The 20153-nt window shown below is 46.5% G+C and overlaps 1 protein-coding gene across 1 annotated transcript in view; it reads left to right on the top strand.

Moving 5' to 3' along the window:
• Positions 1-6572: 6572 nt before the first annotated feature.
• The window catches only part of SLC9A8 (solute carrier family 9 member A8), a 101204-nt gene continuing 87623 nt past the window's right edge, over positions 6573-20153 (top strand). The window contains exons 1-2 of the mRNA XM_049781369.1: positions 6573-6682; positions 9548-9726. Coding sequence (XP_049637326.1) covers positions 6657-6682; positions 9548-9726 — 205 coding nt within the window. The 5' untranslated portion in view covers positions 6573-6656. The remainder of the gene's footprint in view (positions 6683-9547; positions 9727-20153) is intronic.

Below are 20153 nucleotides of genomic sequence, written 5' to 3' on the forward strand. Positions count from 1 at the left end.
AACCAGAAACCCTCCTATTCTCAGTTCCCTAGTCCCTCAAACTACTTGTTGACCACCTGCCATTGGTCAAAAGAAAAAGAAATTAATCCCATATATCTAACATGTTTCCACAGTTTCCACAGTTGCTTTCAGAAGTTTCCCTGTAGGATCTCAACGAGGTCATACCCTGCCTCTCTCCCGCTCTCTCCAGTAGCAATGGGCCATATAGATGAGACCAATGTTCATACTATGTCACATCATGTTGTGTAACAGGCACTCACAGACGCACCAGGGTAAGCACTAAAGTGCTGGCTCCAGCACAACTTCCAGTTTTCCCTTGTATTAATCATCTTCTTTCTTCCTGTCACCTCAGCAAAATCAATTTTCACAGGATATATTTGTTTGTTTGGTTGGTTTTTTTGTTGTTTTTTGGGCCACACCCAGCATTGCTCAGGGATTACTCCTGGCTGTCTGCTCAGAAATAGCTTCTGGCAGACACGGGGGACCATATGGGACACGGGATTCGAACCAACCACCTTTGGTCCTGGATCGGCTGCTTGCAAGGCAAACGCCGCTGTGCTATCTCTCCAGGACCGGTTTTTTGGTTTTTGAGCCACACCCAGTAACGCTCAGGGGTTACTCCTGGCTTGGGGTACCATATAGGACACCAGGGGATCGAATTGCAGTCCGTCCTAGGCTAACGCAGGCAAGGCAGGCACCTTACCTCTAGCGCCACCACACCGGCCCCTTCACAGGATATGTCACGAGTTCAAGTCTCAGCATGTTATCTATGGTCCTAATTCCATGGAACCTTCCAGAGTTCCAGTGTGTCAGGATTTCTATCCATTCATTTTCTTTCCTTACTTCCTTCCTTTTCCCAGGAGGCTTTCAAAGCATTGCTCATGGGTCATGTTTGTTTGTTTGGGGCCACACCTAGTGGGCACTCAGGGGTTACTCCTGGCTCAGAAATTATTCCTGTCAGACTTGGGGAAATCATATGGATGCTGGGGATTGAACCCAGGTCAGCCATGTGCAAGGCAAACATCCTACTACTGTTCTATCTCTCCGGGCCCCCAGGGATATATTTGGCTAACCAGGTTGGACAATTCAATGTTTGGCCTAATACTTTGATGCTGCTTGTGCCCAGTAGTACTTTGTGTCACTCAGGACACATCCAGTAGTGACACCCAGAAACAGAAAAGCCATTCAGTGTCAGGGATCAAAACTGAGGCCTTGCATGTGTAAGGAAAGAGCTCCAGTTCTTTGCACTATCTCCCTGCCCTGTTACCTTATTGAGGAAATCTTCCCAGAGAGGCTTCGAACCAGCTGGAATGTGAACTGGCTACCCATGCTCATTATCCTGGACTCGCCTCTTCAGTCCAACACTGTGGCTTCTGTACTTATTCTTCTTTACTTATTGACTTCCTATAAACTTCTGAGGGTTTTGGAGCCATACATAGTGGTGCTCAGGGCTTCCTATATGCTCTCTGGCTCCTCTTCTAATGCTTTGAATGTGGAAAATTGCTTTTTCTTCTGTAAATTTGTTCTTGGTATTTCAAAATCTTAGGAGGTCCTTTTGGTTTTGGAGCCACACTGACAGTGTTTAGGACTTACTCCTGCCTCTTAACTCAGGGATCACTCCTGGAGAGCTTAGGGGACTATATGAGATGCCAAGGATTGCTTGAGCCCCTCTTGAGCTTCTTGCTATTGGTCTATTTTTGTTTTGGTTTCTGTTTGAGAGCTGTACCTGGTGGTACTCAGGGATTACTTCTGGCTTGGTGCTCAAGGAGCTGTGTATTGCGGGACTAAATGTAGGCTCCATGTATACAAAACATGCACTCAGCCCTCTGGCCATCCTTCTGATCCAACTTTGTTTTTTTTGTAGTGTATGTTGGGCACTCCATAAACTCTTCTAATCTGGAAACACATGTCCTTTAATTATGGAGATGTTTTGTAAGTCATTTCCCCCAACATTTTCTTTCTGTAAAATTCCTATTTGTGTGTTTGTGTGTGTGTGTTTTGTTTGTTTGGTTTTGTTTTTGGATCACACCCGGCAGCGCTCAGGGGTTACTCCTGGCTCTATGCTCAAAAATCGCTCCTGGAAGGCTCAGGGGACCATATGGGATGCCGGGATTCAAACCACCAACCTTCTGCATGCAAGGCAAATGCCCTACTTCCATGCTATCTCTCCAGTCCCAATATACATTATATATAAGTAAATAATTTTGGGCCACTCTCAACGGTGGGCAGTGTTAGAGGTTATTCCTGGCTCTGCACTCAGGAACTACTCCTAGATATGTTTGGAGGATCATATAGAACCCAGATTAGCTGTGTGCAAGGCAAACACCCTACCCCCTGTACTATCACTTTGTCTATCGCCCCCCCCCTCCTATTTTCTCTTGTTTACTCTTTTTTTTGTTTGTTTTTTTGGGCCACACCCATTTGATGCTCAGGGGTTACTCCTGGCTAAGCGCTCAGAAATTGCCCCTGGCTTGGGGGACCATATGGGACACCCGGGGGATTGAACCGTGCCTTCCTTGGCTAGCGCTTGCCAATATATCTAGTCATGTGTGTTTTTTTTTTTTTTGTTTTTTGTTTTTTGTGGTTTTTGGGTCACACCCGGCAGCGCTCAGGGGTTATTCCTGGCTCCATGCTCAGAAATTCTCCTGGCAGGCACGGGGGACCATATGGGACACCGGGATTCGAACTGATGACCTCCTGCATGAAAGGCAAACACCTTACCTCCATGCTATCTCTCCGGGCCCGATGTTTTAAATTTCCAAGTGTCCTTTGTTCTTTTTTAAAAAGTAGGATCAGTGGCCAGAGAGATAGCATGAAGGTAAGGCATTTGCCTTGCATGCAGAAGGTCAGTGGTTCAAATCCCGGCATCCCATATGGCCCCACCGAGCCTGCCAGGAGTGATTTCTAGGTGTAGAGCCAGGAGGAACCCCTGAGCGCCTCCGGGTGTGACCCAAAAACCAAAGGAAAAGAAAAGAAAAGGGGGCCGGAGAGATAGCACAGCGGTGTTTGCCTTGCAAGCAGCCGATGCAGGGCCCAAGGTGGTTGGTTCGAATCCCAGCGTCCTGTATGGTCCCCCGTGCAAGCCAGGAGCTATTTCTGAGCAGATAGCCAGGAGTAACCCCTGAGCACCGCCGGGTGTGCCCAAAAACCAAAAAAAAAAAAAAAGAAAAAAAAGAAAAAAAAGAAAAGTAGGATCAGGTCGGAGAGATAGCATAGCGGTAGGGCATTGGCATTTGCCTTACCCGCTTTGATTCTTGGCATCCCCAGTCCTTCAGCCGCGATTTCTGAGTGCAGAACTTGGAATGACCCCTAATCACCATTGGATGTGGCCCCCAAACCAATCAATCAATCAATCAATCAAAGTTTTAAAAAAAAAAAGTAGGATCATGCTCTTGCTTCATAGTTTTCATCTCTCTGAGAAATTTTTTTCTTTGTTTTCTTCTTCCATTGTTCCTATTCTGTAATTAATTTTCCCTATTTGTTCTGGCATCAAGTTCTGTTGTCAGAAGGTAGGTATCTCAGAAGGTCATTCTTTATGCATTTTCTTAAACAAGAAAGGAACTCAGGGACAAGAGAGATAGTAGTGCATAAGGCACTTGATTTTTTTTTCTGGCCACACCCTGTGGTGCTCAGGGTTTACTCCTGGCTCTGCTCAGAAATTGCTTCTGCAGGCATATGGGATGCCAGGATTTGAACCACCATCCGTCCTGGTCGACTGCTTGCAAGGCAAACACCCTACCACTGTGCTATCTCTCAAGCCCCAGGTACTTATTCTTGATTGCAGTAGAGCTGGGTTTGATCACTGGCATTCCAAACAGTCTCCGTGAGCATCACTAGGAGTGATCTCTGCACAAAGGGCTACAAATGTGGCTCAGAAACCAAATAGAATATTGAAGGCCACAAGAATCCAGCTCTCTGTGCTTACAGACCAGTTCATTTACATCAGGTTCTATACCCAGAGTGTGTGCTGGTAGCCCTGTTTTAATACCAGATAAATGGAGGCCTAAAAAAAATATAGCAGCAGTTCAATACAGCAAACATGATTGTAGTTGGGTTTCAGTCATAAAAAGAACACACATAAAAAGACCTATTGTGGCCCCTCTCTCCAGTTTGGCCTTCACTGTTTGCTAGCATGGTCAGGCCACTTGACATCTCTATGCTAGTTCATGAATTATGAGCATCTCTACCTCAAAAAAGAAAAATGTAAGAAATGAAGGAAACAATGGTCTCATACCACACCTACAGGAAGGACTCAATAAAATCTGGCTGTTCCTAAGCACATTATCTCAATTAGCTTTCACAACAGCCTTCAGTAACTTTGGAGTGGAACAGTCTCCTCCCCAAGCAATTCTTCAAGGCCAAAGCCTAATGTCAGGCTTAATTTCCTTTATTTCCTTTGAGCCTTGGAGATACCCTGCTTAAGCCACCACCCAGTATCCTCCTATTCAATAGCTCCAGGCCATCTGGGTGCCTTCCTGCTCCTAGCACTCAAATCAACTGAACACAAGTGGTCAAAAGGATCCTGATCTGTTTCCTAATGCCTTCAAATTGAACTAACTTCTGGGGCCGGAGAGATAGCATGAAGGTAGGGCATTTGCCTTGCATGCAGAATGACGGTGATTCGAATCCCAGCATCCCATATGGTCCCTCGAGTTCTTCTTCTTCTTCTTTTCTTCTTCTTCTTCTTCTTCTTCTTCTTCTTCTTCTTCTTCTTCTTCTTCTTCTTCTTCTTCTTCTTCTTCTTCTTCTTCTTCTTCTTCTTCTTCTTCTCTTCTTCTTCTTCTTCTTCTTCTTCTTCTTCTTCTTCTTCTTCTTCTTCTTCTTCTTCTTCTTCTTCTTCTTCTTCTTCTTCTTTTTCTCCTCCTCCTTCTTCTTCTTCTTGGTTTTGGGGTCCACAACCAGTGAGCACAGAGCCAGAAGTAACCCCTAAATGCCGCCAGGTGTGGCCTGGGGAAAAAACAAAGTAGAGGCCAGCGCTATAGTGCAGCAGTAGGGCTTTTACCTTGTATGCATGTGGCTGACCCAGTACAGACCTGGGTTCGATCTCTGGCATCCCATATGGTCCCCCAAGCCAGGAGTGACCGGATGTGCCCCCCCCAAAGTAAAATTTTTGTAAAAATAAAAAAGTCGGGGCCAGAGAGATAGCACAACGGTAAGGCGTTTGCCTTAGACACAGAAGGACGGTGGTTCGAATCCCGGCATCCCATATGGTCCCCTGAGCTTGCCAGGAGCGATTTCTGAGCATAGAGCCAGGAGTAACCCCTGAGCACTGCCGGGTGTGACCCAAAAACCAAAAAAAAAAAAAAAAAAAAAAAAAAAAAGTTATACTGTCAGAGTCATTTAAAAAATAGTAATTCAGATATAGGTCTGGAGCAATAGTATGGCAGATAGGGTGCTTGCCTGACATGCAGCTAACCCAGGTTCCATCCTTTGCACCATACATATATGTTCCCCTAAATCTGCCAGGAATGATTTCTTAGTGCAGAGCCAGAAGCACTCTAGGGTATGCCTCTCCTCAGCTAAAAAAATGCAGAGGCTGTAGGCTCGAGTCCTGAGGACGCCCCATGGATCAATGGGTGGAAAGCCTGCAGAGTAGGAAGGCGGGGTACACTGCTTAGTCTTGTAGGTTCTCTGAGAGAGAGTTTGTTTCTGGGGTTGGTGTCAGTGAAGGCTTTGAGCAAAAGATGGCGAGAGTCATACTGCTTCTGTGGCCGCTGTGCAGGAGAAAAACCACTAAAGCAGCTTCAGAAATTGTCCATCACAGGAGCTGTGAGCCTTGCAGGGCAAAGCAGCTGACAGGTGCTGCGGGTCAAATCTAAAACCAAGCTAGGACAGCAGCCCTCCCTATTGGAACCGGGTTGCTCCTTGCTTCCATCCCCCCTCACCAACCCCATGACCCCTGCCAGGTTTGGCTGGTACTTGATCCCTTGAGTAAATTCCAACACGCTCCACCCCCTCCCCAGACCACTGTGAAGTTTCCTATTATTAGGGCAAGAAAAATATAGTCTGAGGGGCCGGAGAGATAGCACAGCGCTAAGGCTTTTGCCTTGCATGCAAAACCGAGAGGGACCCCGGTTCAATTCCTGGCATCCCATATGGTCCCCCAGCCTGCCAGGGGCAATTTCTGAGGGCAGAGCCAGGAGTAACCCCTGAGTGCACTCGGGTGTGACCTAAAAACCAATCAATCAATCAATCAAGCCTAAAAATAAAATAAATAAAAATAAGTCAGAGCCTCGTGCTTCACACAATAGTTAGGCGGCTCTGCAGGTCCAGGGGGCTTGACTCCTGCAAGTGTTCCCAAGTCCTGGACACCGATGGGAGAAGCTGCATGACGCAATGACCTCGCAGGAACCTCACGCGCCCCCAAAAACCTCTGCATCGTGGAGGGGGAAAAAAACCCACAGCAGAACCTTAAGGGAGCAAAGGGTCAGGCGACGCGGGGCTCACACACAACCTGACAGATGCCAGGCCGGCCGGACCTCCGCCCACCCTCGTGCCATAGAGACGAGGGGCTGGAAGGGTCGCCCAAATGTGGCTCAGGACCCGCCCACCAGCCGCCGTTCCGCCCGCGCCTCCAGCGGAAGCCGGAAGCCAGCGCTGGACTCGCTAGCCCCGCGGCGCTCAACTCGATAGTCTTGGAGGAACTTACGCGCAGGATGGGGGAGAAGATGGCGGAAGAGGAGTGAGTGGGCTTTTTCCCTGGGTGGCCAAGGCCACAGGGCTGGGCCCCGGCGGGTGACAGACAGCGGGTGCCTCCAGCCGCCCTTCGACCTCAGAAGGCGGAACTCCTGGTGCCTTTTGGCCTGCACGACCGACTGTGCCGGCGCCTACGGGGAGGGCGGGAGAATCGGGTCTGCCCTGTGGCCTTGCTGTCATTAGGCCAGAGGCTAAGCCTCCGGGCTGGGTTAGAGCTCGGCGGCCCTGCTGAGGCTTCGAAAACTCTGTGGCCGTGGCCAAAAGCGCCACCGAGTGTCACTTTCCCAGTTTTAAGTTGTATGAAGGCCCAGGAGCACTCCACCGCCACCTCCAGGAAGGCTCCCCTCCTCCCCAGACCGTATCTACTAGTCAATCGCTGCCTCCACTGTCAAGATCAGTGTTCGCGTCTTTTTCTCCACTTAGTGTCATCAGCCATCCGTTCATCCATTCATTCATACGTTCACTCATTCAGTATTGGTCAGATATACTACTCATTTAAAGCCCTGGGTGTCTTATCTCAAGCAGCCCGCGGAGTTTGCTTTGGGGAGGATAGATGAAGAAGGACACTTAAAATAAGATCGCATGACCCGAGTGCTCCGTGGTGGTTGGGTCAGGGCAAGCAGGGGAAGTTTCGTTCCTGCCCAACGAAAGGGAAATGTGTGCAAGAGGTCTGATACCAAGGGCCAGAGGCAAATGCTGGATTGCCAGAATGTCGGCAGTAAAGTGTAGACTGTACAGTTGTACAGTACATGTACATGTATGTAGTTCAGATGAATAGGGTGCCCCCCCAGATACTTTTGAGCAAGGACCATGGTCACTAGAACAGTGTATTGTCAGATCTGTGTCGGAATTATCACTGGATTCCCCTAACTTAGGTTAAATTTGAACCCTTTCTGACAACTTTTCAGTTTTACCTCTTGGTCCTCCAGGATCATTTTATGTAGTTGGCTTCTTTTTTGGGGGGAGGGGGTTAGTTTTTGGATCACACCCAGCAGAGCTCAGGGGTTCCTCCTGGCTCTCCACTCAGAACTCACTCCTGGCAGGCTCGGGGAACCATGTAGGATGCTGGGATTCGAACCACCGATCGTCTGCATGCAAGGCAAACGCCTTACCTTCATGCTATCTCTCCGGCCCCATCTTTTGACCCACTACTCAGTTCCTGGAACCAAACTAGGCTTCTGTGGCATAAAACAAACAAAAAATGGTCTATTGACCTCAGATACTGCCAAAGTTTTGTTTTTTGTTTTTGTTTTTTTTGGGTCACATTCAACAATGCTTAGGGGTTACTCCTGGCTCTACACTCAGAAATCACTCCTGGCAGGCTTGGGGGACCATATGGGTTGCCGTAATTCGAACAATTGACCTGCATGCAAGGCAAACAAACATCTTACCTCCATGCTATCTCTCTGGCCCAGATACTGCCAAAGTTTTTTTTGTTTGGGGGCCACACCCAGCAATATTCTGGGGATAGTCCTAGTATTGTGCTCAGGACCACACTGGTTTGGAGCTCCTAACTATATCCGGTGCTTTCCATCAAACAAACCCTATGGTTGCACTCAAAGCAAGCACCCTACTCGCTGCGCTATCCCTCCAGCCCTGTTGGCAAAAGTGACTTAGATTGCTGGCTAAGAGACTGGTCAATTTAGGTAACCTCTTGGCACTTCACTTATTCATGAATAAAAAGGAAAATTAATCAGTATGTATTAGCTGTGTTAATCAGTGACATTGAGGAGCATGTCAGCATCCCAGCACAATGAGGAATGTGCTGGAAGCTGCAGAGAAAGGTGGAGAGGGGCTTAGATAAGCCCCAAAGGCTTAAACCTTTAGAGATCTGTGAAAGATGCTAGTAAAGTCAGTAGGAAGTTTAAGCAGATCTATCATTAAGCCAACCCATGTGACTTTACCTTGTAGAAATAAGTAGAGGGGGGATAATGTAAATAGAGAAGAGTTACAAGTAAATAATACTGTGCCTTGGAATATGAGGAGACAGCACCACATCTCATTAAGTCCCCCATAAAGTGTCACAGAGAGAGATGACTTTTGCTTTCTGCCCAATTTCTTTGTTCTTGGGGTCAGAGCAGTGGCGCTTCACGCACTAGCCTGGGACAGACTGCCATTGGATCCCCTGGCATCCTATGTGGTCTCCCAAGCCAGGAGCGATTTCTGAGTGCATAGCCAGGAGTAATCCCTGAACGTCACCAGGTGTGGCTGAAAAAACAAAACAAAAAACAATTCCTTTGTTCTTTCCCCTAAAGACTGTGCTGTGCAGGCGCCAGTGCCCCAGTAGTCCCCCCCCCCCCACATACACACACTACAAGCCATGGTCTAATTGGCTTCTGGCCAAGACCTGTCTGAGCAATAAGACTCCTGACTCCTGTGAAACTGACTCCTGTTTTGGGCCACCCCCAGTGATGTTTGGGTTATTCCTGAATCTGCAGTCAGGAATCACTCCTTTTTTTTTTTTTTTTTTTTTTTTTTTTGGTTTTTGGGCCACACCCGTTTGACGCTCAGGGGTTACTCCTGGCTATGTGCTCAGAAATCGCCCCTGGCTTGGGGGGGACCATATGGGACGCTGGGGGATCGAACCGCGGTCCGTTCCTTGGCTAGCGCTTGTAAGGCAGACACCTTACCTCTAGCGCCACCTTCCCGGCCCAGGAATCACTCCTTGCAGTAACCAGATTATATGGGTACCAGGGACTGATCCCAGGTCAGCTGCATGCAAGAAAAGAACTCTCCCTGCTATCCTATCACTCCAGCCCCTCCTATAAAACTTGCCAGATTTTCTTCCTGGTTTGTGGGTGTTAATACTTCTTTCCCTAATGTAATCATACTTTTTTTTAATGTTCAACAGGTTTCCCAATACAACTCATGAAAGTCTCAATGTCACCCTCCACAAAGCTCTGATTGTCACCACGAAACTGGTGCTCCCAACCCCTGCCAAGCCTATCCTTCCTGTGCAGACGGGGGAGCAGGCCCAACAGGAAGAGCAATCCAGTGGCATGACCATCTTCTTCACCCTCCTCGTCCTAGGTGAATATGGGGAAAAGGACTATACTGCAAATGTACATGATGTCTGTGAGCTTCACCTCCTGTGGTCATGCCAGCCTGTGCTGTCTGTAAGCTTCACCCTTGTGTTCACATGTGTTTGTGCTGACTGTGACTTTCACCTAAGCGTGTTGACACCAATGTGTGCTCTGTGAGCTTCACCCCTGAGTTCATGCCATTGAATATTTCTTTTGTCACAGTAAGGGACTCTTCTTTTTCTGATATGTTTGCAATCTGGTATCTTTGCAATACCAGGAACTCTTAGACATCTTTCTTAAGCAAGAATCAAAGAACTTGGCTGGTCAGGGAGGTAGTTCAGAGGACTGAAGTGTATGTTTTGCATATAGAAACCCCAGGATTCCAGTTCCATGTGGTCTTCTGAGTATTGAGTGAGTGACAGTGAACACTAGGAGTGCTCCACCTTTTTTTTTTTTTTTCTGGGTATGGGGCCACTCCTGGTGGCACTTGGGTTATTCCTGGCTCAGCACTCAGGAATTACTCGTGGTAGTTTTTGAGGGACTATATGGGATGCCAGCAGTTGAACCCAGGTGCAAGACAAATTCCCTATCTACTGTACTATCACTCTGGTTCCAACATAACCACCTTTCATGTAATATAACTGCTCAGGTGCGTGTGTATGGGGAGGGTTGTGAGTGTCAGGAGATGGACAGAGTAAAAATAGTGGGAGGGCATCTGAGCAGGCCAGTATTTTATCTGTATCTATTATACTTCTGTGTTCAGTTGTTTAGAAAAGTTTTTCTTTTGGGCCCGGAGAGATAGCACAGCGGCGTTTGCCTTGCAAGCAGCCGATCCAGGACCAAAGGTGATTGGTTCGAATCCCGGTGTCCCACATGGTCCCCCGTGCCTGCCAGGAGCTATTTCTGAGCAGACAGCCAGGAGGAACCCCTGAGCACCGCCGGGTGTGACCCAAAAACCAAAAAAAAAAAAAAAAAAGAAAAGTTTTTCTTTTTTTTTTTTTTTAAATATATTTTTTATTTAAGTAACATGATCATATTTGGGTTACAGTCATAACCAGAACACCCCCCTTCACCAGTGCAACATTACCCCCCTCCCCACTTCCCATCCCCTGCCTGTATTCGAGACAGGCATTCTACTACAGTAATTTGTTTTTTTTTTGGTTTTGTTTTGTTTTTTGTTTTAATAATTTTTTTTATTATTTTAATTATGACAACAAAGATGCAAAGAGGACAGGGTAAAGTTACAGTGGAAGCCCAATCACCCATAAACAGGATTCTCAGTAGTTCCATCGATGATATCCCAGCCTTGAACTTTCAGCCAAAGAACATTAAGAAAAACAAAACTGAACCCATGTACAATACAATTACTTTGTCCCTCAAATCCCCAGTTGTAGTACATATTGTTTCTTAGCAGCACACCATATAATCTAAAGATATTAGACTTATGTAACTCTTTAAACATTGAGGGCAAAGTACATTTATCTAGTTCCATGCACATGCTTACTAGTTTAAGTTAACCTCAAAAGTTTTAATGGGTTGTTTTTCTTATGGATTGGAGTCAAGAGAACATAGTAAAAAACGATATTAAAGTGGCATTTGTTTGCATAGGCCCACCAAAACATAAGGGACATGGAAAGACAAATTATGGTCTAAATACATGGAGACCATACCCCTGAAGTTTCCTGGCACAGGACTGACTCTAGGCTCCAGGCAAACTAGTTTGTCCAATTCAAGTCATAGTCTGTAGTGGCAATACACCTCCATTCCTCACATAGTCTCTGTTGTTGGTATCATTCTTCTGTATTAAAGATCCTGGAGTCTGCATATCCCATATTGCAGTCAGGATGGTGCAGAGCATCCTCTCGTTTCACCTCACACTTAAGGGGCAATAGAGAGAACCATGTCCTGTAGAGCAGGTCATCGTTGTTGTCATGTCTTCTCGCAGGTCATTGTTGTTGTCACGTCTTCTCAGTGTAAACGGAAGTGTCTTATTAGGAGGTCGATGTCACACCCTTGGTAGTGTCTTTCCTGGTAGAGGACTGCTTCCAACTGTTGCTATAAAAGACCTTGGATGTTTCGTAGATAGCTTGCCTGGTTCCAGCGTGAATGGAGAATGCCCATTCAACTGAGGCCTATGCCAATTCATTATATCAATATTCAGGGTGTAAGGTACATTGTAATGAGATTTATTAGATAATAACTAATCTGTATGTATAGTGTTTTCCCATTTTAATGTGTCTATGCAAACAAGGATCAATGCCACGAAGCGTTATTGGTGCATCTGGAGGCAATAGGAACAAGACCAGCAATTTCCATGACATAGTTCAATCATAGGCATCAAACTGAGGGACAGTTCCACCACAATCCTTACTGAACAGCTTACAAAGAAAAGACAAGATGAAAAGTGGATAGAAACATCATGGTAGAAGAATATATAGAGAGTTACAGCAGTTAAAGAAAATAATCATAAAATATTGAAAAGACATATGTGTTCAATATGTGTTCGATTTGTGTCCTTCTAAATAGTTCTGGGATTTGTAAGATCTACTGTATGTCTTTGGTCAGAGATTGAAGCTGTGTGTTACTGAAGTTAAGAAGGGTAAATCTGGGGTACTGATGGTTGGGAGGAGCATATGATCGCGCGGGGGCGCTAGATCGCGCGGTTTCAAAATGTAGACTGGTATGAAATTGCCAGTGACAGCCTGAGTATAGCTGAGAAATTATCTGCCACCCCCCAGATCAAACGCCACCCCCTGATCCAACCTCTGGAGCCGGCCTGGGAGTGGGGAAAACCCAGGGTGCCCCATCAGCTCCTCCCAGAAACCCACCTGGAGATCCGGAGGAAAGGGGGAGAGGGGGTTCGGGTGACCCAGGTCCGGGCCCCCCACCCTAGGCCAGGCCAAAAGGCCGCTGGCACATACGGAGGTCTGCCAGCTGCCCGCCCGTGCTGCTAAAAATCCAGCTCCAGGAAGGGAGAGAGACCCTCCCAAGCCCGAAGGACAGGGATTTAAGCCCAACCTAGGTGATTGGTTCGAATCCCGGCGTCCCACATGGTCCCCCGTGCCTGCCAGGAGCTATTTCTGAGCAGACAGCCAGGAGTAACCCCTGAGCACCGCCGGGTGTGACCCAAAAACCAAAAAAAAAAAAAAAAAAAAAGAAAAGTTTTTCTTTTAAACAAAAAGTCACTCTTAGGGCTGGACAATAGTTCAATGGGGAGGATGTTTACCTTGCACAGAGCCTATTTGGGTTTAATCCCTCAGATAACATATGATCCCTCAGTCCTACCAGAAATAGTCCCTGAGCACTGAGCCAGGAACTAGCCCTGAGAATGGCTTTTGGGTATGGCCAAAACAAAAAAAGATGGGTTACCCTACCCAAGCCCACTGTCCTTAGTTCTGTCATCTCCCTCACACTTGATTATGACTTTTTCATCATCAACAGCCAGCCTGTGACACTGACACGGTGCTTGTTTTGTTTTGTTTTGTTTTGTTTGTGTCATACCTGGTGTTGCTCAAATGTTACTGCTAGCTTTGTGCTCAGAAATCACTCCTGGCAGGCACAGGGGACCATATGGGGATGCTGGGAATTGAACCCAGGTCCATCCTGGGTTGGTATCATTCAAGACAAACTAAACTTTCTACCACTGTGCTATCTCTCCAGCCCCCACAGTGGTTTTCTTTTCTTTTCTTTTTTTTTTTTTTTTTTTTTTTTTTGGTTTTTGGGCCACACCCGGCGGTGCTCAGGGGTTACTCCTGGCTATCTGCTCAGAAATAGCTCTTGGCAGGCACGGGGGGACTATATGGGACACCGGGATTCGAACCAACCACCTTTGGTTCTAGATCTGCTGCTTACAAGGCAAACACCGCTGTGCTATCTCTCCGGGCCCCACAGTGGTTTTCTTTAAGTAGGTTCCCCACCCTTCAGAATTTCATTCTGACCTATCTCTGGCGGGAAACTTGGGTCAGAGATGGTGAACAATTGACATCCTGTTTATTGGGAAGCCAAGAGATGATATCCAGGTTATTCAAAGTCTAGATGAAAAGTAATAAAATGGTAAAATGCAGTGAAAAGTATGCCTGACAGAATTATAAATCCAGTACCTCAATAAAAGGGTTAGGGGCCGGGCGGTGGCACTGGAGGTAAGGTGCCTGCCTTGCCTGCGCTAGCCTAGGACGGACCGCGGTTCAATCCCCCGGCGTCCCATATGGTCCCCTAAGAAGCCAGGAGCAACTTCTGAGCGCATAGCCAGGAGTAACCCCTGAGCGTCACAGGGTGTGGCCCAAAAACCAAAAAAATAAATAAATAAAAAATAAAAGGGGGGGCCGGGCGGTGGCGCTGGAGGTAAGGTGCCTGCCTTGCCTGCGCTAGCCTAGGACGGACCGCGGTTCGATCCCCCGGCGTCCCATATGGTCCCCCAAGCCAGGAGTGACCTCTGAGCGCATAGCCAGGAGTAACCCCTGAGCGTCACCGGGTGTGGCCCAAAAACCAAAAAAAAAAAAAAAAAAAAAAAAAAAAAAAAAAAAAAAAGGGTTAAAAGGGGCTGGAGAGATGGCAAGGAGGTAAGGCATTTGCCTTGCATGCAGAAGGTCAGTGGTTTGAATCCAGGCATCCCATATGGTCCCCTGAGCCTGCCAGGAGTGATTTCTGAGCGTAGAGCCAGGAGTAACTCCTCAGTGCTTCTGGGTGTGACCCAAAAACCAAAAAAAAAAAAAGGAGGGTTATAAGAAAATGGTAAAAATGCCTTTCAGAGGAGCTGAACAATAGCACAGAAGTTAGGGCATTTGTCTTGCATGCAACTGATCCTGGTTTAGTCCCTGCATCCTTAAACCCACCAGGAGTGATTCCTGAGCATACAGCCAATTTTTTTTTTTGGGGGTTTTGTTTTTGGGCCACACCCAGCAGTGCTCAGGGGTTACTCCTGGCTCTGAGCTCAGAAATTGCGCCTGGCAGGCTCAGGAGACCATATGGGATGTCAGGAATCAAACAGAGATCCATCTTGGATTGGCCCTGTGCAAGGCAAATGCCTACTGCTGTGCTATTTCTCTGGCCCCACAGCCAAAATTAAGCCCTGTGCACAGCTAAAAACAAAAACAAAAAAGCTTTCCAGAAATTGTATGTAGTAAACAGCCAATTTTTGAAAACACACACCAGAGATCCATCTTGGATTGGCCCTGTGCAAGGCAAATGCCTACTGCTGTGCTATTTCTCTGGCCCCACAGCCAAAATTAAGCCCTGTGCACAGCTAAAAACAAAAACAAAAAAGCTTTCCAGAAATTGTATGTAGTAAACAGCCAATTTTTGAAAACACACACACACACACACACACACACACACACATGTTCATACTTCACACACCATGATTTGAACCTGCAGAACCACTTTGAGTTAGCTGACCATTGACCAAGAGAAAATTTCTCAGATTTGAGTCAAGTTCAAACTTGTTTAAATGTAGTTTTATTATGGTTATATTTTTTGTTCTTTTCTGCTGATCCTGAATCACAATTCTAATTAGATTCATATACATTCTCTCTTCTCTTTCTGTCACTCTCTGTTTCTGTCTCTCTTAAGAAAAGTTAAAAGTACAACTGGAGGGGCCGGGTAGGTGGCGCTGGAGGTAAGGTGTCTGCCTTGCAAGCGCTAGCCAAGGAAGGACCGCGGTTCGATCCCCCGGCGTCCCATATGGTCCCCCCAAGCCAGGGGCGATTTCTGAGCACATAGCCAGGAGTAACCCCTGAGCGTCAAACGGGTGTGGCCCAAAAACCAAAAAAAAAAAGTACAACTGGATTGAAAGGTACAGATTTTGTTTTAGCCATACCAAGCAGTGCTCAGAGGTTAATCATTGCTCTGTGTTCTGGCAGGCTCAGGGGACGATGGAGATTAAATCTGGGTCAGCTACACTTGAGGCAAAAACCCCCACCCACTGTAATGTAGCTCCAACCCTTCATATGCTACTGATGGTTTTGTGAGGAAAAGGATTTATTTTACATTTATATTGAAACAGTTAAAATTTATCATCTAGGGGAAATCAGAACGATAGCACAATGAGTTTGCCTTGCACATGGCCAACCCAGGTTTGATCCCCGGCATCCCATATGGTCCCCAGAGCCAAACAGGAGTGATTTCTGAGTGCAGAGTCAGACCATCAATTGTGGACCACGAACAACAAAATTAGCACCTAATAGATAAAGAGAATGTGTGTGATAACATTTGTATATAATAAGCATAATATGTTAGTAATTTTTTACATATGGGGGTCACCTTCGGTGATAGCGAGATTTGATGCTGCTCTGCTTGGGTCCAGTGGCCCCAGGGGCCACACCCAGCAGTTGGGGACCAAGCCTGGGTGTTTTTTTTTGCTTTTGTTTTTTTGTTTTGGTTTTGGGGCCACACCCGGCGGTGCTCAGGGGTTCCTCCTGGCTGTCTGCTCAGAAATAGCTCCTGGCAGGCACGGGGGGGGGGTGGGTGGGTGGGGGGGACGACGACGGGACATACACCATATGGGACACCGGGATTCGAACCAACCACTTTTGGTCCTGGATCGGCTGCTTGCAAGGCAAACGCCGCTGTGCTATCTCTCCGGGCCCCTGGGTGTTTTCTTATGCAAGACACATACTCTTGATCTTTCAAGGTACCTCCTTAGTCCCTGGAAATACTTTTTATTTATTTTATTTTGGGAGCACACCCAGCGTTGCTCAATACTTATTCCTGGTTCTGCACTCAAGAATCACTCCTCGCAGACTCAGAGAGGATCATGTGAGGACATGAGAATCAAAACCCAATAAGCTTCATACAAGGCAAACACCCTACTGGTCCTCCTGGAAATATTTTTATTTAAATTCTTTTTTTTTTTTTTATGGTTTTTGGGTCACACCCTGCAGTGCTCAGGGGTTACTCCTGGCTCCATGCTCAGAAATTGCTCCTAGCAGGCACGGGGGACCATATGGGACGCCGGGATTCGAACCGATGACCTTCTACATGAAAGGCAAACGCCTTACCTTCATGCTATCTCTCTGGCCCCTTAAATTCTTAACACTCTTGTATCATAGAATTATTAGTTGTTTGTTTGTTGGCTTGTTGTTGTGGGGGCCACAGGCCTGATGGTGATTGTATGTCAGCAAGGTTGTGTACATGCTCCTGATTCTGATGACAGTATTCAGGGCTACACCTGGCTGGGTCATTCCTGATGTTGCTCAGGAAACCATGCTGTATGGGGATCCAATCTGGGCCTCCTGCATGTGCTCAGCCCATTGACCATCCCTGTAGCCCCCCTCTCCTAGTTTAAAAAACTTAAATACTAAAAACGTACACAAACCACATGTTTACCATGTTACACATGAACTGAATATGCCCAGGCATTATTCTTTTTTGTTTGTTTGTTTGTTTTTGTTTTGGGGCCATACCCGGTGGCCCTCAGGATTTATTCCTGGCTCTGCACTCAGAAATCACTCTTGGCAGGCTTGGGGGACTATATGGGATGCCAGGGCTCAAACTTGGGCCAGCCATGTACAAGGCAAATGCCCTTCCACCGTGCTATAGCTCTGGCCCCCAAGTATTATTCTTTTTGTTTTGTTTTGTTTTTGGGTCATAAGCAGCAGCACTCAGAGGTTACTCCTGGCTCTGTGCTCAGAAATCACTCCTGGCAGGCACCGGGGACCATCTGGGATGCTGGGATTCGAACCACTGTCCACCCTTTATAGGTTGTTTGCAAGGCAAATGCCCTACCGCTGTGCTATTTCTCCAGCCCCCTGGTTCTTTTCTTATTCTCCTGGCTGATGTGCTTGGGGGACCATGTGATGCCAAGGAACAAACCCCGGGCCTACTCCCTGCCAAGTATATGCTCATCCCTTTGAGTAATTTATGGCCCTGCCCAGGTCATTTTTTCACCCTGTAAATGTACATGTGTTTGAATTCTCTTTCTCAAATTGCTTCAACAATCACGCACTTTTTTGTTTTTCTCTTATAGGAGTTGAATACCAAAGAAAACATTTCTATTTCCCTGGTCGAGAAATATTTAGTCTCTATATAAGCCTGAAGAAATCTGGTTAGCCAGTTTACATTGTTGCCAGCTCAGAGGGCAGAGAATTTAAAAAGTAGCACTAAGTTTGAAAAAAACATTTGTTTTGTGGTCACGTCTTTTCATGTGAGGGAGAAAAGAATAGTAAGACTTTCGATGTAATTTTCAGGGTGTGGGTTGCTTAAGATTAACTTGTACAGGAGACTGTGAAACAGGTTTCTATAATGAGTCTCTTAATCTTAGCAAAATCTTGCCCAATGTTAATAAATCTTTGGGTCATAAAGGGCTGGACTGCATTGAATAGTGCTTATTTTTCTTCTTTCATTGTCTCCTCTTCAAAAGGCCATAAATCTCAATTCTAGGCTAGAACCCAGATGTCAGCTGCTAACTAGTTCAGTACAATTTTTTTTTTAATCCTTCGGCATCCTTGGGACATCTATCTGCCAGCAAACGGGGCACAAAGTGTCCAACTGTGAATGCCACAATGGCAAAGAGGCTGTGGCTGCCTCCCCGCTGGATCAGTACATCTTGGATAGAGGAGTATTGACATGTTGGGGAGCACTGCTCTGGGGTCACACTTCTGCTGGTTCATTGGCACTTACTGTTGTACCCCGCACTTTTCACAAGCAAGGCAGCATAAAGTTGCTAAAGGAAGACTTCCTCTCTCAGTAATGTGAAGGCTTTTTTCTTCAACTATAGTATTACCAACAGGCTATACATCTTGTCCATTTATTTATTTTTTTTTTGAGCCACACCCGGTGTTGCTCAGGGGTTACTCCTGGCTGTCTGCTCAGAAATAGCTCCTGGCAGGCACGGGGGACCATATGGGACACCGGGATTCGAACCAACCACCTTTGGTCCTGGATCGGCTGCTTGCAAGGCAAACACCGCTGTGCTATCTCTCCGGGCCCTATTTACTTATTTATTCTTTTTTTTTGAGCCACACCCAGTGGTGCTCAGGGGTTACTTCTGGCTATGCACTCAGAAATCGCTCCTGGCTTAGGGGACCATATAGGATGCTGGGAGATAGAACCGCAGTCCATCCTCAGTTAGTGCTTGCAAATGCCCTACTGCTTGCGCCACTGCTCTGGCCCCTTGTGCATTTATTTTTGATTAGACCATCCAAACAAGGAAATCTAAGATTAAAAAATAAAATCACAGGGCCGGTGAGGTGGCGCTAGAGGTAAGGTGTTTGCCTTGCAAGCGCTAGCCAAGGAAAGATCGCAACCTCGGTTCGATCCCCCGGCATCCTGATCCCCCCGGGGTCCCATATGGTCCCCCCAAGCCAGGGGCAATTTCTGAGCACTTAGCCAGGAGTAACCCCTGAGCATCAAACGGGTGTGGCCCGAAAACCAAAAAATAAATAAATAAATAAAATTTGGAGGCCAGAGAGATAGCATGGAGGTAAGGCATTTGCCTTGCTTACAGAAGGTTGGTGGTTCAAATCCCAGCATCCTATATGGTCCCCCAAGGCTGCCAGGAGCGATTTCTGAGAATGGAGCCAGGAGTGGCCCCTGAGCGATGCCGGGTGTGACCCAAAAACAAAACAAAAAATAAGGGAAGGTGGCGCTAGAGGTAAGGTGTCTGCCTTGCAAGCGCTAGCGTAGGACAGACCGCGGTTTGATATCCCAGCGTCCCATATGGTCCCCCCAAGCCAGGGGCAATTTCTGAGCGTATAGCCAGGAGTAACCCCTGAGCGTCAAACGGGTATGGCCCAAAAAAAATAAATAAAATCACTGTTCACTGGCAACTTACTCATTTATTAAATACATAAACTATGGTAAATGGAGACAAATTGGTTCATAATGTATTGTAGACTTCAGAAACTCCTAATCAGAAAAATATCAACTCTGCCCCCCCCCCCCTTTTTTTTTGGCTTTAGGGTGCTTAGAGTCCTCCCAGCTCCTCAGAGATTGAAGCTAAGCAGCTTTGAGCATGACTTGTGTTCTGGACCTCTCAGTGAGCTCAGTCCCCAATTGCTGCTTCTGTTCACTATTTTAGTTACATCAAATGAGATGGTGACTTTTTTTTGAGATGGTGACTTTGATGTCCTATCAGTACATCACAAGTTGACTGTGTGCCCTTTTGTTGAGAGAGGGTCACCCAAAATCTAGTTGTTTTGATCTGAAGAAGTTGAAATCCGCATGTCCCAAGTGACCTGTGACCCCACCACAGATGATGGGAGTCCTGGCTGCTGACTTATATTCCAGTTCCTTGTCATCATCATTTGATACTAACATTTATGGGCCGATCAATTAAATGGCATTATTAAAATGGATACATATATGTTTTAACAAGTGTTTATATAATTATTAGTGCAGGCATGCAAAATGGCATATACAGAGTAATTTTGTGGTGTAATTTTCTCAGTGTTTCTAAGTGTCCTTGAAAAATATATTTGGGGCCAGAGAAATAGCACG

The sequence above is a fragment of the Suncus etruscus genome, chromosome 9, assembly GCF_024139225.1.
Source record: "Suncus etruscus isolate mSunEtr1 chromosome 9, mSunEtr1.pri.cur, whole genome shotgun sequence".
Lineage (NCBI taxonomy): Eukaryota > Metazoa > Chordata > Mammalia > Eulipotyphla > Soricidae > Suncus > Suncus etruscus.